This window comes from Puccinia triticina, chromosome 7A (assembly GCF_026914185.1).
Source record: "Puccinia triticina chromosome 7A, complete sequence".
Taxonomy (NCBI): domain Eukaryota; kingdom Fungi; phylum Basidiomycota; class Pucciniomycetes; order Pucciniales; family Pucciniaceae; genus Puccinia; species Puccinia triticina.
The window spans coordinates 916,518-943,514 of NC_070564.1; the positions used below are offsets into that span (position 1 = coordinate 916,518).

At 44.8% G+C, this 26,997-nt stretch overlaps 5 protein-coding genes across 5 annotated transcripts; 4 read left to right on the forward strand and 1 right to left on the reverse strand.

The window, feature by feature from the left end:
• Window positions 1–8,530: 8,530 nt before the first annotated feature.
• Window positions 8,531–9,600, forward strand: PtA15_7A108 (uncharacterized protein; the record flags this gene model as incomplete). The annotated part of the gene is made up of 2 exons (XM_053170680.1): window positions 8,531–9,158; window positions 9,593–9,600. The coding sequence occupies 2 exons, from the start codon at window positions 8,531–8,533 to the stop codon at window positions 9,598–9,600; spliced, it is 636 nt and encodes a 211-aa protein (XP_053021937.1).
• Window positions 9,601–13,381: 3,781 nt separating this feature from the next.
• Window positions 13,382–13,936, forward strand: PtA15_7A109 (uncharacterized protein; the record flags this gene model as incomplete). The annotated part of the gene is made up of 1 exon (XM_053170681.1): window positions 13,382–13,936. The coding sequence occupies one exon, from the start codon at window positions 13,382–13,384 to the stop codon at window positions 13,934–13,936; it is 555 nt and encodes a 184-aa protein (XP_053021938.1).
• Window positions 13,937–16,122: 2,186 nt separating this feature from the next.
• On the forward strand, window positions 16,123–17,418 carry PtA15_7A110 (uncharacterized protein; the record flags this gene model as incomplete). Its single annotated transcript, XM_053170683.1, has 5 exons — window positions 16,123–16,160; window positions 16,226–16,631; window positions 16,715–16,867; window positions 16,932–17,217; window positions 17,324–17,418. 5 exons carry the CDS (start codon window positions 16,123–16,125, stop codon window positions 17,416–17,418), a joined length of 978 nt encoding a protein of 325 aa, XP_053021939.1.
• Window positions 17,419–18,580: 1,162 nt separating this feature from the next.
• Window positions 18,581–19,814, forward strand: PtA15_7A111 (uncharacterized protein; the record flags this gene model as incomplete). Its single annotated transcript, XM_053170684.1, has 6 exons — window positions 18,581–18,658; window positions 18,741–18,900; window positions 18,982–19,133; window positions 19,208–19,360; window positions 19,419–19,644; window positions 19,720–19,814. 6 exons carry the CDS (start codon window positions 18,581–18,583, stop codon window positions 19,812–19,814), a joined length of 864 nt encoding a protein of 287 aa, XP_053021940.1.
• Window positions 19,815–25,243: 5,429 nt separating this feature from the next.
• PtA15_7A112 (uncharacterized protein) lies at window positions 25,244–25,828 on the reverse strand (the record flags this gene model as incomplete). The annotated part of the gene is made up of 1 exon (XM_053170685.1): window positions 25,244–25,828. One exon carries the CDS (start codon window positions 25,826–25,828, stop codon window positions 25,244–25,246), a length of 585 nt encoding a protein of 194 aa, XP_053021941.1.
• Window positions 25,829–26,997: the final 1,169 nt, after the last annotated feature.

Sequence of the window (26,997 nt, forward strand, 5' to 3'; positions counted from 1 at the left end):
ACTGCTCGGACCGGCTCGTCCAAGCAGTTGAACTTTGCAATGATGGGTCAAGCTGTAACTCTTCACTCAAAACCACTGCCAGATAGCATTTCAAGGCTGGTGCAACACATCCTGAATGGGTGAAGTATTAGGAGTGGAAAAAATGTCTGTTGTAGGCTGAATAGTGCTTTTTTGGTGAATCAACATGTGAAAAACTTATCTTGGTCAAGTAAGAATCAATGAAGATGTGAATGAGTAGGATAAGTTGATATCATTTGCACTCTTCTATTACCTGTTTTTCTGATACAAAAATTGGAGGGCATCAATTCATACATACTTGAAGAATATCTAGAATTTTGATACTTGGCACATGTCTAACTGAGAAGCTGTGGTATTGGCAATGGTGTGGAATATGTGTGTTGGGAGGACTAGATTCCATTCTAACTCAGGTTGAGGCATTAGTAGGTAAATTATATTTCTGTTCTTCTCTTACCTGATTTTCATCTTAATGTGTGCACTATTTGTAGTGCCCCCATGTTGTTGGAATTCCGGAACTGGATTAATTTCTCAAAAGAGAAATACCTCATGTGAGTTGTACAAGTTGTACATACTCTTGGGGATAAAAATGCTGAAATAGTTTCTTTCACGCATAGGCTTGGCAAGCTCTGATTTAGAGCAGCCAAAGAGAAAGCGCACAGTGTATGAATTGAGAGATGAAGCAAGTGATGTCATCATCTCTGATGAGAAGGATCAGTGTGTGTTGAACTCGAGGTGAGTCAATGATCAAACTTATTGATGAACAAAGGAAAGAAGTTGAAAGATTAATCACTTCTTCTCTTTTGCACCTACCTAGTCTCTCTTCTCATTGCAATAGCGCAACACAACAAACACAACCAAAGCTCATTCTTGGTATTTCCTCACCAAGTGCTAATACGTCTCTGAAAGACTAAAATCAATCAATCAAATTGATCAAAAAACAGGATTATCATTGTAAAATCACACTATCAAATCTTATCCGCAAAATTGATTGATCATCTTTTTAATCAAACATTAGTTAAAATTATCTTTTTGTTATAATTATTAGCACAGATTATATCTGCCTTACGTTCTTCATATTCTTTCACATGTTACACAGGAGGGACAGAAGATAGCTGAGTCATTCCCAAATTCATTATTCACTATTTGTATGCCATGAAGCTATTTTCAATGCTTTCCAATGAATGAGATATTTTGTGTCACTCTGAGTACCATTGGTTCACAGCCAAATTAAGTGGGTACTGGAGGACTTCCCTTCGATTTACACGGCCGTGTAAAGTCAGATCTGGCACTTGTAAAGCCAGATCTGACTCACCTTGTAATTTTTAGCTTTAGAAGCTGTTCTGCATCATATTATTTCAAGTGCTTGCTGCAATGCTGGCCTGCCAACCCACACATTCAATATCTCACATAATACAAATGCAGCAATGGGAAATGATTTATTTATTTATGAATAAATCTACTCTTCAATTTACAATTGTGTTTTAAAACCACCAAATGACACAAGATTTATAATAGAATCTATTCTTCCTACTTATATGAGACCAACTCACTTTTTTCAACTCATGCCAAGGCCACAATATTCAATTAGGGTGTTCAAAGTTGACTTGCATAAAATCATAACACCATAAAATCATGAAATTCTGAGGTGAAAAAAAATATGTACACCCAAACACTCAAATTATAGCAACATTTCTAAAATGGTACATATAAAATCATCCCACTTTCTTAAATCCACAGAATCCTAGACTCTTGGATCTAAGTTTTGGGGTGTTTTTTTTACAAAGCTACAACAAAAAATAGCACACACAACAATTAAACACAGGCACAAGTTGAAAATCCCCAAAGACCCAAAGGCCCTATGGATGACCCTCCACCTGTGCCGCAGCAACCAGCAAAAGTGGGCCGGTTGTTAGAGTATTCCAGGAAGGCCCTAATCAAGTGATTAGTGGGCTCCCAGGGAGGGGGTAGGACAAAACCGGAGCCCCTGGGGGGACAACCTCATGGAACAGCACTCCTTAAATAAGTTTTCCGGAGGATCCCCCACGAGCACTTGACCCCAGCCACATCCGCTTGTCTCCAATGCCCTGCTATTACTGCTCCCCAATCACCCGCCACCACCAACCATACACCCGTTCCCACTGCCTTGGGCGGTGTTGCTCGCCACTGTAACCGTTGCGCATGTTCCATTGCATTTACAAAACTACCACCGCCGCTGTTGTCATCTTGTACAAGCTTAAAATCTCTTGTGGTGCCTTGGTAATTACCAAGGCACCACATCAAGCTCGTCATCCCATTGCTGGGCCAACCCCGCACCACAACCATCACTTGCATAACCTGCCCACCTCAGCCTGTGCAAAGGTCTATCAACGCGCTCGGGTGGTAACCTCCGTGCAATACACACAAATCCAACAATTATATTTATGTACATGTGTATCTGATTTGGACATGGTCACCAGATTTATAAGCTACCCAGGCCCGGCTGGCCAAGAACTCACAAGGCCGACTCATTCAAGGCCCCGATCCAGTCAAATATACATATTGAATTTCAGAGTGCAGCTTGCCATGCATGCACTTCCTTCCTGGCTCAGTTCGCCAGTCTTACCGAGCAGCTTAGCTCATCCGTCCAACCTGACCACCCACCCACAAGCCAAGCGCCCAACACCATCCCCCTAGAATGCACTGGCTTTCCCCAACCCTCCTTCTTCTTTGGACCCTCCGCGCTTGAGTAACCAATAACCAAGGATGGTGTGTCACAGTCTCAGAAAGATGCTCGCGACCAAACGCACGCAGATTGACCAAGAATGCCAAGCGTGGATAGCCTTCAAGGGAGATTATACAACGATGGTAGCGTGCAATATCCTTGATGAGAAGTAAAAACAGGTGAGCAATTCAGGACCGTTTATGGCACGTCATATGTATACACAGCAGCAGGAGCGGCAGTCTCATCAGTGTGTTTACAGGCTTCCGCATTGTACCGTCACACTCCGGCCGTTCCCATCAAGCCCTTCTTGGCCCGGGAGGAGGAAACATTCATGTTCGGCTAAGCAGAAGAGAGTCGAGCCGACTGGCCCCAACGACTGGAAGAGCACAGGCAATTCGGCGAAGCAGGAGCCGAGCACGAAGCACCAATCGAGAGCCGTCCAAGTCGCTAGAGCGCGTCTAGCCCGTGTCGACGAAGGGCGTGCACTCACCATCTCCATGGAAGACGCAGCAGAAGACAAGGCGCCATCACTCGCCGCACAGGGACGGCCCATCTTTGCACCAGGTCACACCACGACTGCACGAGCATCTCCGCCCCGAAGCAGGCGCACCGACGACCCCGCAGAGCGCTCCCCGCCAAGGATCCGCGCGGGCGGTCCTCCCTGCGCCCGAATGGATGTGGTACTCCGACAGCAAGGCACACCATTCCAAGCAGGTCTTCAGCAACCTTCCTCCAGCTAAGAGCTCCTCCCTCGGCCCCCCGCCTAAGAAGCTGGACTCCCAAGACTCAACCGTCCTGAAATTCTTCAATGACTCCTCCAAGGCCGCAAGAGGACTTGCTGTTGGGAAGGAAGGACCTCTTGACATCAAAAAACAAAGCTCTGGAAGAAGAAGAGGAACCCGGTCAGGGCCCCATAATAGTACTTCAGACTGTTGACAACGAAGGAATGGGAACACAAGTGGTCATCTCTCCGGACCAAGCAGGAGAGTGGTGGCATGTGCCTGCAGCCGGACGGAAGAGTTCCTGTGACAGCAGTTCATGCGCAAGGTGCATTCAAAGCGTCAGATCTTCCTGCGCCTGCCCCTTGATGGGTGCCCTTGGCTCGGGCCGTGGCGCCCTGCTGGTCCAGTTCAAGATGGACAAGCCTAAACGGGGTTGCATACGTTTTTGACAAGGTTGCACGGGAAGGTGGTGCACAAGCAGATTATGGGCGTGACTGCAACCGCTGTGCCAATGTGATTCTTCCCCCCAATGTGATACTCAACCTGGAGGCAATCTCTGAATCTTGAGTATTTGTTTAGTATTATGAGCAGGCGGCGAAGGACCTTGATTGTGTTGGCGCCGAGCGCAACCCGGTCTCCCGCCACCAGCAGCATATCTCACTTCAACCTGCCGGGGGACTGGTGGGTTCTTAGTATTGTAATATTGGCTGGAGAGAAGCTTGTGTCCTTGTTTCTTTTTGATCTCCTCTTGTCTTGTGCTATGTGAAGGTAGTTGGGCTTCCCTGATACCCAACAGGTTGAGGAGGTCAACTCCAAGGGAAAAAATGAAGCTAAGGTGGGGTCTTTGACAAATATCCAACCCCATAGAATTTTCAAGTGCTTAAGCAGGGAATACTCTGTGTACTACTAAGACATCCTTCACCTTACACTCTGTTTTAACCTGGCCATTGATGATCTTCCTCTCCAAAAATCTGATGATTTATACATAATTTTGTGTCCAAACTGGGAAGTTATGAAAAATGTGAGACTTGAGAGACTCAGTCATCCAGAATTTCTGACATTTGTAAGGGTGCCACAAAATTGAAGTTGTGGGTTATTTGACAATAGTGATAAAAGTACTGTAGATGCCCACTTACAATGAAATCATTCACTAATTTGTTTTTGAGTGTCAATTAGGCATAAATGTTGATAGAAGCATGACCAATTTTATTGTCTTGCTCCCTAAAGAAAATATAGTCATATCATGCTTGTGGGTATTCATTAATTCCATGAGGTGGTGTGTTCTTGGAGGAGCTATGCTTGCAGGTTGGGACTGGAAACCATTGAACCTGGATGAGAGAGTAACAGGAATCTGAATTTGCAGCGGCGAAGCCGCCTTGGCCTCTAGTCATTTAAAAGTTTTATGATTTTATGATTTTATGTAATGAAGATTTTATGATTTCAACTTTGAACACCTTAAATGACACATGCCCCATACCACAAAGCTGCAAAACCCAGAATTTTCTTATTATTTCACAATTTTTATTTTTCCCAGATGAAACTTAGTTAAGAGGAGAATAGAAATAGAATCTGCTTGTCCTACTAATTCCAAAACCACAGCTCCCAATTTACATATGCACTAAGGATGCAAAATTTAAAGCTTCATCCAAGCATGGATGACTTCATGAAGTCCAATTTTTGAGTCAAAATTTCAATTAAGGAAAGAGTCAAGGAATTAAGTTGTACCACCAACACACACATCCACACAGCAGGCAACTGCTTGAACTCAACTAAGTACCTGTCCTGCCAGAAGTTGGCTGGAATAGACTTACAATGCAAGTACATTATAAAAGGGTGAGCTGTAAGCTCAAAACCAACCATCTTCATGGTTATGTTTGAGATAGCCTCACACCAAAATCTTCCTTCTAGCTGTAAACCTTGTTTGCACCTACACGTCTCATGGTGCTCACAGGCTTTGAAAAGCTCGGCAACTGCTTGGACCGGCCAGAAGACTGCTCATACTGGGGAGTCAACTGTATGGACCAACCAGCAGAATGCCCGGTCATGGCAGGCAGCTGCTCACACTGGCCAGCAGCTGCAAGGACCAGGCAGGAAACTGATTGAACCGGCCAGAAACTGAACAGATAGGTCAGGCAACCCCTGAGATTGGCCAGAAGACTGCTTGGACGGGGAAGACAACTGCTCTGCCCAACTTCTGGGACCTGGCAGGCAATTGCTTGGGACACCAGACTTCTCGGAACAGCCAGCAAGGAGTCTGCTTGCAACTTCTCAGTCTCAGACCAGTGATTTAATCACTTGGGATAATGATGGGTTGAGGCTTGGAGGGTGGAGGTAGGCGAGCAAGATCTATGGGACCCCAAGGAGTAGGCTAGTCAGAGCAAAGAGACTATCAATTGGCAACGAGTCGCATTAGATGACGTTGGTCGATGGGCGCCAAAAAAAAACCTTACCAGCTAGCAGCAACTCAAACAATCGCGCGCGACAGTTTAACCTCAAGTTGTTATGTGATTGTTTTTGATGAGTTGTTTTCTTGGTGGCGATAGGTGGCGATGGGGTTTGGAGTGTGTGTGCCAGCTTTGGAGTGTAGGCGCGGTGTGGAGTGGCAGTCAGAGTCTCAGATTCGCGCGGGATTGAAGCGGGTTTCAATCAAGAGGGATTTCCAACATCTTGCAGGGATTTTCATTCCACAACTGGGCTCGCGTGCACGCGCGAGCCCAGTCTAACACTGGCTGGTTGGAGGTTACACAGGTCGCGAGGTTGGACCAGCGGCTGCTGGTCCACACGTTCACGTGACCTCCACCAAGTGGATCACGGGGGCACCTCGTGATGGCCCCAAGGATCCCACGGATACTTACAGATGTTTACCTGTGGAATCCACGTGGCCACGTAGGCGGGCCTTGAAAATTCAGCGGGGCAGCTTGTTAAAAACTGTTTCTCATGGGAGTCGAACTCAGAACCAAGGCAGGGTACTTGGATGAGAGGGAGTGCCACACCACACAGCCATTTCACATTGTTGAACCCTGCTTCTTTACACGCTCTGAACCCCCCAAACGATGGTTTGTGATTGGGTTTGTGATAGGTTTTTTTGTTAAGTTTTTTTTTTTCAATTTTTTTTTCCTGTCTTCAAAATCAAGTTTTGTTCGTCTTTCAAAAACTCAGGACCAGCCTGAGGTGGTCTTGGCTGGAAGGAAAAAAAAAAAGAAAATGCCGTGGAACCGGCGTGAGCAACAAGCTGACGTGGTCTCCACGCGTGCCAGGAAGGCACATCGTGGAACCTACAGGGAAAAGTGTGAAGCCCATTGGTTCCACGTGGAAAAAACCTGTTTTGTGGAACCAACAATGTGGTGATTTATATAGGCGAGCGCGGTAGAATGTCCACGCGGGGATAGCGCGGGCGGGGAATGCACAAAGCCGCTCAGGCAGGGTGCATTCCGGTGAAATAAGCACTGAGGATGAGGTCAGGAAAGCACACTAGGAAAGCTTACGGAAAGTCACACGCGGATTGGAATGCACGGATTGCGGATTGCGGATTGCGGATTTCGGATTGGGTATTCGGATTGGAGCGGAAAAAGACAGGGCTGGACTGCGGCGGGACTACACACGTGGACTGGTAGCAGCGGCGCGTCAGCGGGTGAGCCATGACAGCCCGAGCGGGTTCCATCAGCGGGTGGAACCGGGGTGAAGGCGGTGGCAAGAGAATGACTGACGGGGGCTAGACAGAGGACGGTGGGAGGGCAAGCGTCGGAGAGGAGCGGAGTCTGGGAAAGTGACGAGCGGGATAGCGGGCGGATTAGGCGGACTAGTGCGGGAAAGTGTCAGACGTGCGGGATTGGGTGGGAACGGCAACGTGTGCGGAGGGGAGGACGGAAGGGGGGACTCTCCTATCCTATTATCTTTATCCTATTGAATTATTAGGGATTTCACTCATCATCATTGTACTTACAACTACGGACGTACGAGAGTTATTGAGAGGATTATCTGTGTTCTTATCCTTATTCAAGAGTTACTTGCGATTTTTTTGTGCTTACGGCGTGCGGAGCTTTATTCACTTGCGGACTATTACGCTATAGATCAGGCTCAGTAGAGGAGCGCTGAAGGCTAGCAGAAAGTAGCAGTGCGGAGCCGAGTTACCGACAATCACACAGCCCGGACATCAATATTCTTGAAGGAGGCGGTTAGCGGACATTCTTCACCAGCCAACCAGCTTTCATTCTCAAAACAAGCTTACCAAGGGGTTACCGAGCCGATCCTTGTCGGTTCCACGTGTTGAGATGGTGTAGCCCGTATGTAGTTGTTGTATGCTTGTACATAGATATGCTTCTACCAAGCAGCCCATTACTACAGTCTACCGGCTCTCACTATCTGGCTCTTTTACTCACTGAATCTAATCCTTATCTTCACTGTCAAGCCCCCTGCCCGTGAGCACCGGTAGCCCCTCAGTTTCAGTCCCTGGTGTCCCTCAACACCACAGATTACCCTCCTCTCGTCAGTTCCACAAACGGGCGGGGCAGGAAGTACCCCCGCCGTGTACGGGACATATGTGCCGTAAATGTGGAGGGTTGCAAAAGTTTATAGTGGTGGGTATTTAATAGAATTTTGCAACTCATAGTTATATTTTTGACGTATGTAAACAAAAGGTATGCAAATAATAGCATGTAAATATGACTCATGCATACCTGTAAATGATTTTCACAAACCATACCTTGCAAGTCCTTCATTGAAAGGTTGTTGAAACGTATAAGATGGGGTAAAAGTATAAATTCACAAACTATGGACTTGCAAGTCGTTATGTTATGTGAAAAAACATTTTCAAATTTACGTTTGAAATATATGGGATATAGTTTTACACTACATTGGCAGATTATTTGCAATCAATCAAACAATGAAAATCACATCACAACAACATTCAACAAATGACATCAGCAAGAGACCAATATCATGCACCCTTGTCAAGACTTCCTATCCCAAGTCATCATTCTCCCACTCCTCACCAACCCCCCATTCATGCAAACTCAACACAATGTCAGAATCCACACTCACCTCCATGACGGATCCAACAGATTCAAGAGAAACACATCCCATGACAAAGATGGACCAAGGAAGCACTAGCCCTCCTCAACCATTGTTCATCCCACCATCTAGCCCCATCATTGGTTCCCTACCTCTGTCAAATCCCATCAGTCCCAGCGCCGTCCCTCCGCCAATTCCCAACTGTTGCACCTTAGCCGACCTACTCATCCCACCAATCAGCCGAAATCCTTCGCAAAGCTCAGTCTCTGATTGCAAGCCAGCCAGCATCATCAAATCAACTCCTTCCGGCAGCATGAAAGACGCGGAGCCTTCAAAGAAGAAGAAGTTCCCCAAGCCATTGAAAACTAACCTGAAACTCAAGCCAAGGCCGCCGTCTTCTCCACGCTTGAGGAAGGATCGTACCGCGCACAATGATGATAGTGATTACGAAGTACCTGAAGTAATGCCACCCAACCCCTTGGATGATACTTCTTCTGACGACGCTGATGATGAAAGTGCCAATTTTGCTGAGAGTGATGCACCCAAGACCGACAATGACATAGAATTCAATCAAATCCCAACAAGAAGAAGAAACAAACTTCCCGGAGTTATTGACAGCGACAACGGATTCAACTCTGACAATGCTGATGCTGATGGCTCCGACTCGAACCCCAATAATCCTGATTCCAACTCTGGCTCTGACACCAGTGATGCTGATCCAAAACCTCGAAGGCAATCAAAGGACAAGGAGTGGTTCCTTCCTGAGATGAACAAAAAACACAAAACGTACATTGATCATGGGTGTAGCCTTGACAAGGAAGGCTACCCAATTTACCCAAACGGAAGGTCAACTTTTGTCCGATTGCCTGGTGAACAAGTCACCAACTTTGGTACTGTGGCTTATACAAAGACCAGCTCGGTCAATTTCCGCCGCGATCGGACCTGGAAGGTCACTCGCTACTTCTGCCTTGGAGCACTCGTCTGCAACAACCCATCGTGCAATTGGGTAGGAAACCCTCCGACTGGTAAGGCAGGAAAAGAAAGATTGAAGTGAGTTGCAAATTTCATTTACAACTCATATTGTGCGCAAAACTTTCTTACAACCCATACTAACCAGATTCCAACAATCCATGTGAATCAGGAAATTGAAGTGCAAAGGCCTGGCAGGCAAGTGTAAGGGCACTGTTACCCATAAAAGATGCCCTCATGACAATGTAGCAATCCGATTTGATCAACACTTACCGACCGGCTGGGGGCTCCTTTGGCACAAAGGCACACATCCTCATCCTTGGCCTCAAGCTAAAAAGCCCGACCGCATCGCAAAGGAGGAGCTGAAAGCGCAAATCAAGAAGAATCCAAAGGCTGGGGCCCTTCAGCTTAAGGTAACAAACATTTCCCTATTCTCACATATCATTCAATATTATTTACAAAGCATTCTTTTTGTGTTTGTTTGTAGATGGGAAAGGGGACAGATCCTAACGCCGGTTTTGATAGTGTGGTATTGTTACATCCAGCTTACATCAACAAAGACCGATTGGCATATTACCGCCAATGCATTCTAGTCAAATTGAACTTAATACCAGACAAACTCAGAGGCGGTGTTGGAGATAAATTCATCTTAGATATGTTTGGATGGGCCGTGTAAGTCATTTTGCTTGCTTCACGTTTTTGTTTGTGAAATATCAGCTCATATTATCACCTTCTGCAGACGGGGAATGTGGATAATATCAGCGTCATTCCTGCCAATGTCCGAGCATTTCACTTTCCAAACCAAGTGGATGTCCGATCGTTTACTTTCTCGCGATAGGCAAAATCAGGTCTACAGTGGCGGGCTTATATTGGACGTGACTTACCAATACTTCAAGACCAGATACTTGCCAACTACATCAATGTTTTGTGAAGAGCTTGAAAGATGGATTCCAATTCAGCTTACTTGGATGCAAGGCCTCAGCAAAGAATACTACAAGATTCACTTTGCAACACTCTTCAGGCAGTTTTTGGCGCCTTCAATCACTCCTGCCAAACGTGATACCCTTGTCCGCCAAGTGGTTGACTTCTCAGCTGTTCAAGTTGAAGGTTTTGTGTCCGCTTACCTGGAGGTATTTCGTCAGGGTACTCGCAAGGAAGTCAGAGGTATGTTGAAAGGATGCCGTGAACATTTCCGGCAATCCATAACTCGGGTAAAGCACAATAGGGCACTCATAACCGTTGACCAGGAGGTGAGTTTGAATTTTTTTTCTATGTGAATTGAGATGGTTTGCAAAACTCGTCCACAACTGTTGCAAAATTGTTTCACAACAGTTGTAAAATTTTGGCGGCTAAATTTTACATACAGTTGCGCAAGGCATCCTACCGTACAAGAAATACCCCCGGGGGACCCCCGTCCGGAATTTCAGGGTCTGAGTTTTTAATTTTTCCCGGTATTAATGACCGGTCATCAAGAGGTTTTATCCTCTTTGTGGCCGGCTGACCGGTCATCAAGAGGTTTTACCCTCTTTGATGACCGGCTGACCGGTCATCAAGAGGTTGTATCCTCTTTGATGGCCGGTCAGCCGGCCACCAAAGAGGATAAAACCTCTTGATGACCGGTCAGCTGGCCATTGAGAGGGGTTGTATCTCCGTCAATGACCGGTCAGCCGGCCATCGAGAGGGGTTATATCCCTGTCAATGACCAGTCACAGCCGGCCATCGAGAGGGGTTATATCCCTGTCAATGACCGGTCACAGCCGGCCATCGAGAGGGGTTGTATCCCTGTCAATGACCGGTCACAGACGGCCATTGGGAGGGGTTGTATCCCTGTCGATGACCGCTCAGCTGGCCATTGAAGAGGATAAACCCTCTTGATGACCGGTCAGCCGGTCATCAAGAGGTTGTATCCTTGCCTCTGCGATGACCGGCTGACCGGTCATCACCGGGATCAGAGGTCCTCCAATGGTCTAATCTATGGTATTACAGGTGTAACACATACATACATATGGCTTTAGCATATGTAAGCCCATAAATATGGCTTTACAGTATGTATTTGGGCCAGTGTCCGTAATGTGAGCCCCCCCCCAAAAAAAAAAAAAATTGGCTGGTCAGAAACCTTAGCCCTCATAGAACTGGAATCTACAACCTCCAAAGAGCTCAAAAATGTCATTTAAATGACATAATGCTCATATGCGGAGTCGTAGATCCGACCCGCGTTTGAAATGTCTTGTTGCGGGCAAGGCTGTACGGTAGGATGCCTTGCGCAACTGTACTATGTTGACTTGAGCACAAAGCGTTGACATTTTTCTTTCTTATGTCCACTGCTCACTTAGGAACCTTTCCGAAAGGCATGTATGGGTCTCCTAGACCCTGCCGAGCCAAATGGCCAAACCCATGAACAGAAAGTGGACTATATTTGGTGACGTTATCCAAAGTTTCAAAAGTGGCTCAATTGGTGGACCGTTTCTGATATCAAGGCCCTTCTTTTTCCATCACAAGAAGCACGAATTGAGGACACTCCTGATGGACCTGATGGACTCCCTGACACAACAAATGCCCAGGAGAGCTTGCATCGGACTTATTATTGTCTGAGGTAATATATTTTCTTGCAAAACATGCTGTTTACTTGCTTTAACTTGACTGACAATACTGCCTACCGCTGTCCATCCTTTAGTGAGGGAAGACAATGCCTGATGGTCGGAATGATAGATCTCTTCACATTTGTCGACATGCTGGAGAAAGACTGGAAAGCACTGATAGATGGAGTTCAAATCAAATACGGGGACAAAAACTGAAAAGACATTGGAACCACCTTGGGGCTGGGCAAGAAGCAAAAGAGAGGTCAAGCAAAATTTGTAAACAACAGAAGGCCTCCCGATACTACTGACGAACTGGTTGAAAAGAAACTAGGAAGACCTTCAAAATCAACAAACTTCAACAAAAACATCTGGTCAGCCTACCCTTCCTACCGCGCCAGCCAGAGTAATGCCAAGCAAGCCAACCGCTGCTGGCTAGCCGCCGCCTTGGAATCACTTTACGCTATCTTCAGCCCATTATGGCTTTGTGGCATCAGTGGCAAGGGCAACAATCTCTTCACCCACCTTACCCATCATTTTAATTGTCAATCCACTGCTGAATTAAGTTCTAGCCCAACTATCTGATCCACTCTCAGTCGTGGTAAATACTCAATCTTCGAAGTGGTGAGGCAATTGTATCCTGGCGAATTTATTCCTGGATGTTTTGCCTCATGTGATCAATTCTTGGAGGTATCTTTGGATCCCAAGCTCCACAGGAACCCAGACTACAAACGGCTCTTTTCAATCAACAAGAAACGCGCGTTTACCTGCGAATTACATCCCGAGAGACTTCAATCCCACCCCGATTGAGCAAACTGAACATACCATGTGCTGGCTGTCAAGCCGCATATGTTCCGCAAAAACAGCATTCCTTACTCGGATGTTTCCAACAACGGTGGGCCGCTACGCTACATTTAGTCAGTAGTTCAGCGCAGCGTAGCGGATCTAAACTACCAATGAGGGGGTTTTCTGTTAGCGGGCAGTGATTGCCCGCTACCGCTAACAGGCCCCCCTTGAAACTACAGGGCCTCTATCGCCGCTATCAGCGCTAGCAGTGCTATTCAACCGCTAAAAAAGCTGATAGCGCTGTTAGCGCCCGTTAGTGTAGCGTAGCGGCCCGTAGCGGGCGCTACAGCTAACGGCACTGTGTCAGGAACTACACCACGCTAAACTAGCGGATAGCGCATGCTACGGATAGTTTAGCGTAGCGGCCCACCGTTGTTTCCAAGCTAGTTGAAACTTGGCAATCAACCGGGTTGGTGACAGTATCGGGACTTGTGTGCAAAGAATGCACTAAAAACGAGCTCTCTCCAAAACCAAAGCCAAAGAAGAAAGCAAAACTTGCAAAGGTTTTGTCCGATATTGCAATCTTGCATAACCATACTATGTCTTCTCACTACATTGTTGACCGATTGAAGCTCACGTTCACCAAAGATTCTCCTCCTCCTCTTCATCTCAACTTCCATCTGGAGTTCACTGGCGCCTCAAGCAACACTGAGCGGGATGAATTCATGGATACAACGATTGAAGATACCGTCAAAGACAATGAATCCGTCAATCAATCCTTCCATGCGGATGAATCCCTCAACACCGATCAATCCCTCATCGCCAACCAATCCCTTAACGCCAATGAATCTCTCAATGTCGATCAATCCTTTGCAGATGAATCCCTCAACGCCAATCAATCCCTCATCGCCAACCAATCCCTCAATGCCAATCAATCTCTCAACGACAATCAATCCCTCAACGCCAATCTATCCCTGAATCCTGATCAATCCCTCAATGTCAATCTACAAGAAGATCCACTCGTCTTTGAACAATTGTTTTCCCTTCCCCAAGCAACACCCACAGCGCAGAATGAGCCCAAAAAAGCTTCTTCCACATCGATTCGATTGAAGGTCATCCCCCCAACCCGACGCTCTGCCAGGAAGAAAAAATGATCTGTTTTTTTGTTTCCTTCCATGCAAGTTGCATGTGTTTTACCTGTTTACCCCTACTTTCCTTTGCCTATATCGGTGTTTTATTGCTGGTGCTTTCTTTTTTTTCTCCTGATGACAGAAATACAAGAATAGCTTGTCTCTCCCGTTTTTTGTGATGAGGTTTGCAAAGTAAGATTTGCAAAATTTTACTTCTGTTATTTGTGGCCCAATTTTGCACAACATATTTTGCAACACATAATGAGTTGCACGGAGAAAGCTTGCAAAATTCTAAATGTTTACCCCGAACTGTTGTTTTGCAAGATAAATTTCTTGCGCGCCACATGGTGCGCAGACAATGGTGTGCAAAATTCTTCTCCGGGGCAGCCGGGTTGCAATTTGCATACTTTCCCTTTTGCGGCCCTCTTTTTTGGGGTATGGTTTGCAAATTTCTACTTTTGGTTACACTTTATATATTTTTACGGACCATTGCGTTTACAAGCCTTATGTGTTGTAAAATATGGTTTGTAAAATTGTAGCAACCCCTTCAATAAAGTGACCAGCGCATCGACATTGGTCTGTCCAGTGGAGGCCCTACTATCACCTGTGCACAACTTATCGAAGCTCGTGGTTGATCAATCTCCTCAAAATCCAATACGCAGTCATCTTCCTCTTCTCCACAATGCATAGGACGCAAACTTGAGAGTCTTACTCACTCGTAGGAAAATGTCGCGGCAGTATGATTCTTCCATTTCCGTGGGCTCGGGAACGGCTACTCCAGCTCCGCAGGGGTCCGTCGTTCTCAGCCCCTTGGGTACCCATTGTGATGCCTCTTTGACAGAAGCAGCCGAATGTATAAAAATACTCGACATGTTTGCTATGGTTTGCGCTCACTATTCGCCGACCAATCCAACCGAGCTGTTCAATCGCCATTGGGAAAACCTCACCGCTGATGGTATTCGGCCCGATCCGTACAATCCAAAATCAAGATGATTGACACCACTAGAGCGACGAAGCCTTGGGTTGCTCAAACTTGAAAAGGTCGCGGTCATGGATTCAACAATCGAAGCGGTTGGCTTCCTGCAAGTTACCCCTGACGAACGTCTAACGATGGGTCGATTATCACAAAGATTGACATAAAAACAAATCAACCAAAGCCAGCACCACGGCCAAAAAGACCTTCAATGTCACACCCAACTGGCCATCCCCTTCCTCTCGAGCTTATTCGTGAGACGTAATAAAAGCCTGTCATGTCAATTCTGCTTGTTAATCACTGTGCAATGTTCTTAGATAGTAAGAAATTATGATCACAACCATCCTCAACCATCCTGAGCAAATTGCCAAGTCTGAAACGGAGAGTTGTGATAGATGAGAGGGTTCAAAGCCAAGAAGCTAATTTGTTGGCAATGGAAATATTGCGGGGACGCTTTCAATTCAGTTGTTTTGACCCTCCTGCAAGGCCACACATTTGTAGACCAAAAGATAAGAATACACAGCAAGCTCCTTTCCCAATGGCTGTCTGAACCCTGAACCATCCCCCCCCCCCCCCCCAGTTCTTTGACCCAGGCTCTCAGGAAACTGTTCCAAGGTCAGCTGCGCAAAGTCTAAGACCAGGTCAAACCGATCTTACCTTGGCGGAAGCAACGGAGAAACTATAGTGTTATCGAGCTTGGCTGTTTTTTCCAACTAGTTCGCATAACTTATGCTACTTCAGCCATGTGGTTGCTGCAACACACGGCACAGCCATGGGGCAAAGAGCGTTGAAAATATCCTTAACCGGTCTTCGGTGAGATCTCACCAGCCACCTGACAGCAAGTTCCACTCGAACCGCGTATAAGTAAACCTCCAGGGGCCTGTGAAACTCTTTATCCGTCACCAACACAAACACATTGATCATTTCCAGTTTTTCATCCAGGCTCTGCCAATCTCAAATTTTTCCAACCCGAAATCCTGGATTGCTTCCTCTTCCTTAACTCCTTGACGTTACTTGGTTATTAACCACCTGTGCTCGATTGCACAATTTCTTGCTGGAAAGCTGCTTCCACGAACCAATCAATAACTTTTTGCAATTGCTCCGAGTTCCTTTTTTCAACTGAAACTCACCCATCTCCCTTCCTTCGAATTGCTGTGAGAAAAGCTTGAACATCAGCAATTTCATCGCACACAAGCAGCTATGTCTCTCCCACCTAAACATGTGACATTAACGCATCATGTTACAAGTTTCGCTCATTTCGAAGCGATTGAAGACGTAAGTGATCAATATCAGATGATTGCTGTTATCATGAGGACACAATTTCCACATTCCTGATCTAGATTCATGTTCCAGTCCGAGGTAGACTCAACAGATGCCAACGGGTACGGTTGGATTTCCACTCGTAGCAGGTTCCGGTCTCGAGATGTCATTAGCAAGAAAAAGCGTGATGTTTATGTGAGATTGATGTGCCACACCTCCAGACAGAACACTCTTCAAGCCGGTTGCTTGTATTCTCTCGCGGGAAGCTTCATTCCAAGGAACAATGGGACAGAAACGAGAGTTTTTTACTTTCACGAGAGTGTTACCAAGATAGGGCTAGTATGCAAGATTCGCATCAAACTTCGCAACAAAGCCGTATTCGCCGGGCCTGGCCATATCATCAGTCAAAAAAGAATTGTTGATCCCCAACAAAAAGGGGTGGATTGGCTTGAGGCAACTGTCGAGCACAACGGCTGGGACTATGAGGTACATAAATATTTCATATGCACGTCACCCATTTATCAAAATTAGATAGTGTGGTTAACCTCCCTTGTTTCCTTGCCTAACAGAAGGGGGAAAATGTTCCCTTTTTAGTCAAATATCTTGTCTCATCGCAGCCAAACTTCGTGAAGAGCCGCGTGCTATACCGGGATGGACGAGAGGTTGACGTCTGCGGAAGGCTCGTAGGTTGGGATAAGAGCAATAAGGTGGCGGTTGTGCTTGTGAGTAGCACTCAACTTCAATGATCTGATATTGGAGGCTGATGATCAGTCTATCATTTTTCAGGTTGACCGTATCAGTGTGACAGCGGGCCACATGTCCTATGAGGCTGTAACAGCTTCAATACGTCGCCACGGCTATAATCCAAACGACTATCCATGTAGTGACGCAGACGAGGCAGACAGTATTGGAACGGGTGAAGAAGAGGCTGAGGATCATGATCCGCCATCTGTCCCGGATGATGAATGCTTCAATGTCGATTCCAAAAGTTTTATGGTTGACAACAGGCAATCCGATCGGCCGGTCCGAAGATCAAAAAGATTGATGGCACACTGCAAACAACAAAGTTCTGGTATGTGTACACTTCACAAAAGTCTCGACGAAAATCAGGATCATGAGATTCACCTGGAAGCTATCCTCGTGCCAAGTCTGACAAAAGACTTGTTATTTTTCATCAGAACGCGTAGAAAACAAACCAGATATTTCCATTATTAGTACTGCCACTGCGAGTATACAAGGTCATGTCTTCAAGAAGCGCAAATCTTCTACCTAGTAACCGTCTTTTCCCCAGGACACGAGGTTATCCTATATCGATGGACAAGGTGGTGATTCTTTGACCCATGTATTTTATCGTCAGAAGAAGGTACTGTGCAGTTTTCAATCATCTATAGCTGGACTAGTTCACCTCTGGAACGTTTTTCATTGTCATCTTTGGTCCAATTTGTAGTCCGAAACATTCTACTTAGTCCCCTTTTGTTCCGGCATCGTGTAGTGCTCCTTGGCAGAATTGAAGACTGTGGCTCTGTCTTGCCGAGCTGACCGCAGTGTGCATTCTTTCATCTGATCTTAACTTTTTCTACCAATTGGCAATATTATTAGAATATTGCATCTTGGCTTGCGGAGTCTTTTGACCCCTGCTTGATCCATCCGCATTGGCTCATGCGATTGTACCAACAGTTCTATCAGACTCTTCAGGTGATTGACAATAGTTCATTTCCACTCCGTGTTGATGAACATTGTGGTTAGTCATTGATCTGGTATAGATGCTGATATCGTAGGTGAAATGTAAAGGTGTGTTGTTTGTAGGAAGTGCATCCGTTTGAATCCTTTATTCGTCCCCAATGCACCCATACCTGCGCGGTCTCTTCGATGTGAACCTGCAGCTGGCCGAATGCGGCCATAGCGGCACCAAACCCGGCTCGAGGTCCCAGTTGCCTCTTATCCCTTTCTTCGCCGCTCTTGGCCTCTCACACCAATCCGGATTAATACTTTGGGTCCGGGCTGTTTGACCCAGCCAGCTGGTCCCTTCAGCCGTCCTAGCTACGGATACTATGGCTCATCGCACCGATGCCCGCATTTCTCCAATTTCTCCATGGTCGTTGTTGTGGACATGCACACAATCCCAACCCACAGGAGCCGTATCAGACTGCAGCTTCCAGAGCCGGCTATCCAGTGTATCCAATGCAGAAGCTCACCGCGCGTAGCTCTGATCCCTGGTTGTCAATAAATAAACCACTTCAATGCCACCGATAAAAGCATCAAATCTCGCATCTTGTCTGCATCCAAAAGCTGGCGATATTCAAATCACATCTACAAGCGGCTATCACAAACTAACAGGACAACTTCTTGCGACTACCCTGAAATCCTTACATCTGATTTTCTTCGAGGCTTTGTGACAAAGACTTAAACATCCTCGATATCATATCACAAAAGCTATGTTTTCTGCATCACCACGAAGGCGCACATACACCCGCCCCACCACGTGTTTCGGTGTCTTCGAAACAACTGGAGAGGTGAGTGATCAATCCCAGGTGATTGATGTAAATAATTACTACATAGGACACAATTATAAACCTGCTTTAAATTTACGTTTAGTCCGTGGTAATGGCACCGCTCGGAAGCCGGTACGGGTGGATTTCCACTCCAAGCACGCTCCGGTGTCGTGGTATATCGAGCGAGAAAAAACAAGAGGTGCCATTTACATTGATGTGCAACACATCAATATGCAACACTCTTGAACCCGGTTGCTTGTATGGTTTGAGAGGAAGTTTGATTGCGCGGGAAGATGGGACAGACCCAAGATTTTTTTACTTCCACATATGTGTGTTACCATTAGGGCCGATCGGCAAGATACCCGTCGAACTTGGCAACAAGACCTCAATCACCGGGCTCGGTCATGTGATCAAGCGAACTGAAGTCGAAGCTCCCCAGCAAAGCAGAAAGAATTGGCTTGAGGTAATCGTCAAACACAATGGCTATGACTATGAGGTACGCACGTTGGACTTTATCAAAACCACATTATGCATACTATGGTTAATCTTTCCTGTTTCCTTGCCTAACAGAAACGTGCCCACATTCCCTTTTCAGTGAAATATCTTGTCTCATCGCAGCCCAACCTCGTGAACACCCATGTTTTATACCAGGTTGGACGAGAGGTTGAAGTCAATGGAATGCTTGTAGATTGGGATGAGACTAATAATAGGGCGGTTGTACTTGTGCGTAGTGCCGACATGTATCTGCATGGATGCTACTGATCAATCTATAATTTTCCAGGTTGATAGTGTCAGCATTATATCGGGCAGTGATTTGCCCACGATGAGTTCGGAAACTCAGTTCATAGCTTTGATTCCCTACATCCACGATCCAAGTGAGTCTGCATTTAGCGAAGCAGACTCGTCGTCCGATTCTCCGATTAAAGAAGAAGACGTTTCCGACTATGGCCCGCCGTCTGTCTCCGATGAGGAGCACCCCGACGTCGATTCCAAAAGTTTTTCCGAAGGTTTGTTCAGACCTCACAGCCTGGAACTTGAAGCTACCCACAAGCAAGGCCTGACAATGAGCTGTTCATCATCAGACCCTTTAGATAAAAAACCAGCTCATTTCACCATTCAGGCGCCAACTACGAATAAACAAGGTCCTTTCGTCAAAAAGCGCAAATATTCTACGTAGTCCTGGTCTTCTTCTGAAGGAAAGATGTCATTCTATGTACGCAAATGGAAAAGATGGTAGCCCTTTCTACGCGAAGAAGTGGCACTTAACTCTTTAACAAAGGGTGTTTTGATACATTGCCCACTTAACCATGTGGTACCCTGATCCCGAGGTTCATATTCTAGTGATGTAATAAGTAGCTTTGTTCTGAATCATTCTCTTGAACCAACCAAAGTTCTGGGTGACAATTAATATTCATCTGTAAAGTCAAAAACCATCTTGGAGCGCAATGCGATGTCTTAAATCCAGAATCAGAGTGGATCTACGCATAATGTTTGGCCAGCAACCCACTTGTAAAAGAGCTGCTGTATTTGCTTTATCCTAAATAACCCTAATCAACATAGCACATGGGTCTGAAAGGCCTCTGTACAGGATGGATCTTTGAAAGATTTTATCAAAAGAATGTGGAAATGGTTATGAGTTTTTCCTTCAGCTGACCACATCTGTTGTTATCAACTTCCCTGGTGGTAATGTAAACCCCCACCCCTTGTGGGGTTTCACAAGATCTTTCACAAATCTACACAAGCTACTCAGTACTTAGTCTGAGTCCCTTCCTTCTCATAGCCGGTAGAGATCCTGGCCCCTTTCATCTTCTCTCTACCATGCTAGGTAAGTCTCCCCCCCTTTTCCTCTTTCCACTTCTCTTCTCTTTCCCTTGGTTGTACAGTGCCCGGAAGAAAGTTTTCATTAAATTTCTTTTGACAAGAACACATACAAACCATGCCTGTTAATTTCTGGTTTATTAGGAGGATGGACAGAAAGGTTCCAAAAGAATGAATATAAGTAATGTTTTTGGAAAAAATAAGTGCATACTAGCTGAAAATATTTTTTTCATTAAATGATAATTTTGGAAAATCTTTAATACTATTCCAAAAAAATTGTGAATAATCAGAATCAATAGACTGACATGTGACGTGAATGATAATAAATGAAAAAAATGAATCCCAAAATCCATCCTAAATTTTAGTTGGCAGTGAAAACACCTCAGACACTGTTTTTTTGTTACCTGCAGTGCAAATTTGCAATTTTTGAGGTACTTTCCCTGCCCACAAAAATTTAGGATGGATTTTGGGATTCATTTTTTTCATTTATTATCATTCACGTCACATGTCAGTCTATTGATTCTGATTATTCACAATTTTTTTGGAATAGTATTAAAGATTTTCCAAAATTATCATTTAATGAAAAAAATATTTTCAGCTAGTATGCACTTATTTTTTCCAAAAACATTACTTATATTCATTCTTTTGGAACCTTTCTGTCCATCCTCCTAATAAATCAGAAATTAGCAGGCATGTTTTGTATGTGTTCTTGTTGAAAGAAATTTAATGAAAACTTTCTTCCGGGCACTGTACATACTGAGAGATCCTGGCCCCTTCATCTTCTCTCTACCATGATAGACTTTCCCCAAATGCAACAAAAGACCCATCAGAACTAGAACTTTTCCCTAACAGCCCCTAGCCTTGTCCCCTCATGCCCCTTCAAAGACAACCAGTGAAGGACTCAACTCAAGTCCTTACAGGTAGCTTGAGGGGTTACTGTGGAAGGGGCACACATTTTTGTATTTGCCAAAGTAAAATACATCATAGCCATACTGGTGGAGTGGACCCAAATCCAACTCAAAACAACTCCCCTGGTGCCAGTGGGAGCAACGGTGAAACAATTACGTTACACGTAATTTCTTGGCCTGTAACTGTATTGTAATCTCTGACCATTACATGTAATTTAAGATCACTTGTATTGTATTGGTGGTCCAATACGATACAGTTACAAAGTATTAATTACATGATACAAATATTTGATTACAGATGTATTGTATTGGGTACCCAATACAATACCAACACTGTATCTGGGGTAATTTTAGACCATTTTTTTAAGTTTACAAATATACTCCTAGCCTGTTAGGGGAATTGGGGGTTAAGAGATGATTGAGGCAACGGTGCAACTATTACGCTAAAAGTAATTAGCAGCGCTAATAAATTAGCTTAATGGTCCCCGCTAATAATCCCAGCTGTTAGCATTAGCGCTAGCTGAAGAGCACTACACTTAGCAGGTAGCCTATTGTGGCGCTTGCTACAATGCTATCATTCCCAATGCAGTTTAGCTTCCTGACATCGCTAAAGCTAAACTTAGCTGTAGTTTAGCGCCCTAGTTGCCTCATGCGCTAATGAAATAGTTACATGTGCAAAAATAAATTTTACCCAGCTGACGAGCTGAGCGGGACTATTACACATCTCCAGATTCCCATGCAACTGAGCAGAGTCTAGTCAAGATTGTGTACAGCAGGCAGAAAAGTTTCGTCACAACTGACCACGCATGTCACCTTTGATATGAGCCCCCATTTTTGAATAGATATAGGTACTCACCAGGTCAAGAGTTCAATTCCCATTAAAGACCTATATCACATGAGATTTACCTGTAACATAGTGAATAAATTAGCAATAATTACCGCTAAATAAGTCGCTAAAATAGCTTAGCAATGCTAGGAAAAGCTGAAGCCTAGCAAATAGCTGCTAAAAAAGGATAATTCTAGCGATTAAAATACACGGATATATTTTGAGATTTGTATTAGCTGTAGCTGTAATACACAAGACAATAGAAAAAAGGGTAGCTTAAGGGCGCTAAAAAACGCCAAGTTAGGATATTTTTTGCTAATGTAACATAACAGTTGCATGATTGATTGAGGGGAGGGCGATAAACATGCATTTTAATTAGAATCAAAGAAAAGAAACTCCTGATACCCGATGATCTAAGTCTCAGCTTCTGTGGGCTCGGAATCTTTCTCACAACTCTGCTTCTTGTTATTTTCTTCTTGGAACTGAAGAGCTCGAGAAACCAAGACTTGGGCATCTTCAAAGTCTCCATTGGCCTCGAAACCTTGACGTAGCCACTGATTTGAGCTAACACATTGTTCAATTGTTCTAGCGGATAAGCTGCCGCGATCACGTCCACACACATCAGCCGCAGCAGAGAAACAATGTTCCACACTTGCCGAGGTTGCACAACAAGCCAAGTAATCCCGGGCAATTGTGGGGGAACTCCGCCTCATGGTCCTGGAAGAAATTCAAACCACTTCAATGCATTATTTCTATAGGTCAATGATATAAAAAAGAGAATGCACAACATACCTGCCACCAGTTCAAGGCTTTGTCTGCTTTTGCTGCAGGCAACTTGTATTTACCTCCAATGTAATCCACAAGTTCTTCGACAATCGGGGCTTCGTTTGTTTCAGGGAAAAAGTCAAAGTCATCAAGAGCCTGGCAATGGTGTTTTGATGATGGTTGACGGTCAAGTGGCGGAGATTTATCTTTTGAGCTTTGATTTGTATCTAGTTCTTTCTTTCGTTCACAGTATTCAGATTGAAGTAATGATTCAGTGTAAGTATGGTGTTCCTTGAACCAGGCCTTGAAGATCAATAAACGATATGCTGGGTTTAAGATGGTTGCAAGGAGTATAGCATTGCAATCCAATGCCTCGTCAAGATATGTCTCAGTCTTCAGTATCATCTTACGCATCATAGTTCGGAATTCGACTTCCGTTGTTAATTCAATTCAATCTCTGAGGAAGTTGATTATGTTCAGGTACTCGGCAATCATCAGACAGGCAGAGGAACGATCTCCCTCCATCTTCTTTGTTATGAAGTAGAATTCCTAGTAAAATTGAGTTGATCAACAAAGAAACATCGAGATTAGCCGGGTTGATGGCAAACTTACACCAAGAATATCATTCAGCTTCTTCACAATTTCCCAGTCACCCCGACATATCACATACTCTTGGTAGAAATTTTTCCCGCCATCACGTTCTTGGCGGTCTTTTTCATTTTCAATGAGTTTGTTGATGATGGTTCAAGCCTGATATGCGGGGTCCCGGCTTTGCCACTTGATATTCCAACGTATTCCGTATCCAGCAATGAGGCTTGGACCGTTGTATTCGAGTTTCTCGGCCCAGATATTGAATTCAGAACGTCTAGCTGCTGAAGAAGTGATTTGCTGAATCACATAATCAACCTATGTTTTAGTGACAGAAAAAAAAATTCAAGTTCAGAGCTCATTTGCGTTGGAGTATTACCATGACAATAACAAAAAAATCAACTTTTTCAATACTGAAGAGATCATGTTTGGTTTTTTACGTTTGGCCGCTGGGTTGCTTTCTGCTTCTATGTGAACGGGTGCTATTTCAGACTCATCGCTGCTAGATTCTATGAGCTCATCGTCAGATTCAAATGTTGCAGGTTGCTTGCTTGAATCATTTTTATCTTCGGATTCTTCTGATATTGATGTAAGCTCGGGTACAAAGCCTAGAGTGCTTTCTTTATCTCGAGTCAAACCTTCCAAAGCCATTTCAATCTCCTTGAGGCCCCCGCTGAGAATTAAGGCGACTTTGTGGCAGAAACACTTGATGTGATTTTGGGAAAGGTTCAGATTGAAGCAAGTTTTTTTCCCAACTAGCCGGTCAACCTCGGAAGTCATCTTTCCATTATTTGAACCAGAATCTGTAGTCTGAGCAAGAACGTATTAGATTATTTTCATCAGTTATGAAGACATTCATGTGGATAGGAAAGTGGTAATGGAAAAATCAATCACAAAGACTTATCTTTTCATGAAGGGACGATTTGGTAATGATGTTTGCGAAGGGCACTGCAAGGTACTTGCCCTTGTGAGTCCACAAAATATACTTCATGCCCAAGTGGCATAACTTAAATATCCAGTCGTCGGAGATGTAGGCCGCGGCTATCCCCATGAACGCATGGTGATTACCTTTTGTCGTCCATACATCATGGATGAGTGTTATTTTAGATTTGTTTAACTAGTTTTGACAAATCAGGTCAGCTTCTGGTCATTGCAATTTAAGAGAGAAAAAACAAAGAAATGACTGACTCTCAGGGTATTCAAAACCTTCTCCTGCAAGCTGATGTACAGACGATGAGCTTTGGTTGCAGCCCAGGTGCGAGAATAGATCCTGATTCCCTGCCGAGCATAGTTGAAAGCCACTCCAAGCAGAAAATCCTGGATTCGGGTCCAAGGAAGAGCAGACTGAACGATCCGCATGACAAGAAGTTTGTTGAGGCTCCTGTTGTCAAACAAGCCACCGAGTAGAAACTTGCTTGCCGGAGCAGCTTTCAACTTTGCAGCCTCCTTGTCTTTCACCGTAACCGGCAAGTTCGCTCCGTCATTGATCGCATCTTTCCTACCTCTGCAAGGCATCTGCCCCGAGTCTCCATCTTGATGCTTCACAAGGTTCGAGTGAGTATCTTTCCCCCTTTTGTATAATTTAGTACACCATTTGCATCGATAGAATAGCTTTTGTCCTGTTGTCTGAAGATTATAATGAGAAAAATTTCAATAAGAAGCTCAGATTATCAAGGTATTCTCAACATATCACAAATAAATTCAACTCACTTCGCCTTCACCATAAACTGGAGGTTCAAAATACCACTCAATTGCGTCGTACTGGGTCGATGCAGGGCCTCTAACTTTCTTCTTCATCTTCGCGTTCTCATTATCCGAGTCCTGGGGAAGATTCATGGCTGCAGTCACCTCATCTAAGTCTGATTCGCAGTCGTCCTCCTTATCCTCAGAAGATTCGGAGTGATCTTCAGACTCATCAGCTGCTAGGTTTCGCTTCCTCTTCTTCAAGACCGGTGTTCTCTTTTGTTTTGAAGTCAAACTCGGACCAGCCTTTGAAGATTTTGATAGTCGTGGCTGGCTCTTTTTTTTGCTGGTGGATTGGGTTTTTTTGGGGGCTCGATGTGAAGATTCTTCATTGTTGGAGGTTTCAGACTGGTTGTTGCGGGTTAGAGATTGACGAGTATCACGACTAGTTCGAACATAATTGGCATGTGTTTTGACTGGAGTAACGATACGGTTAGATTGCCGGGATTGAGGCCGCGAAGGAACATTGGGGGCCGTTTTTTGGTTCTGCGACTGTGAGGGAAGTGTACCGGAAGGGTTGGGTGTGTCAGTCAAAGAAGCCATCACATTCTCATGCAGGGGGGATCAAGAATTGGCGGCCAAAGGATGCCAGCCAAGAAGCAAGGGTTTGGAGGGGTGATGGTCAGGAGGAATCGGAGTGATGATGGTCAGGAGGAGTTGGACTTGAAGGCTGAGACAGAGAGCAATTCCGGAGTTAAAGGGCAAGGCTTTGTGGATGATGTCATGATTGGCGGCGCCACAGGTCGGAATTGAGTACATACCAAGATGTATTGGTAATTGGTTTGTATTGCATTGGCGTACTTGATACATTGTCTACAGGGTATCTGTATTGTAACAGGCTGCCAATACAATACCTAGGCATCACAGTGTAGTGTATCAAGAAATAATTATGATACAAGTACACTGTAATGGCGGCAAAGATGGTGACGTTACACAAAATTACAATTACATATAATGTAATTGTTGCACCGTTGGTGGGAGGTTTGCTGTGTATTTTGCTGTGACAAAAGGTTGGACTTTGCAAATAATTTTTGATGGTAAAGCTGTGGATTTCAGGGCACAGCACCAACACTGGGTAGTTACATTACTAGAAATGGCAGGTTACCAAAACATAATGTTTCTAGCATTATAATTATCATTGTCAGATCTGTTTAATTTTATTTTTGTATTGCATTATCTCATGTGGCACATGGGGACTGTTTTTTATCTTCTCTGTTACATTACAACACCATTGTTATCAGACAGATTCTTAACATTTGACAAGGGCAGTGGCAATGGCCAAAGAGTGGTGCATGAGTTTCTGCACCTTTTTTGCTCTAATTTTCATTGCTGGGATGGCCCAAGCCTTCTCCATCTTTTGATCATTTTTTCTCATCCTCAACTCTTCTAGTTGAGCTGCAATCAGAGTTGTGACATCATCAATTTCAGATTCTGTACAGTGCAAAATGTGTATTACACAATGAAGTGGACACATGTCAGTCACAAAAAATGATCTCAATGGCCACCAAAGGACCTGAAAAATAGCCATGATATGTAAAAAGTTTCTTCATGATCTTGTGCATTTTTTGTTCATCCAAAGTTTCATTGCACAGTGAGAAATGGTGCATCCAGAAAGGATTGAAAAACACCATTTTCCTAATTCTCTCAGCCCACGGGGTTGACTTAGCAGAAGTCCCTCCTTGGGAGGGTCCCTGCGGGACGGCGTCCCCCCT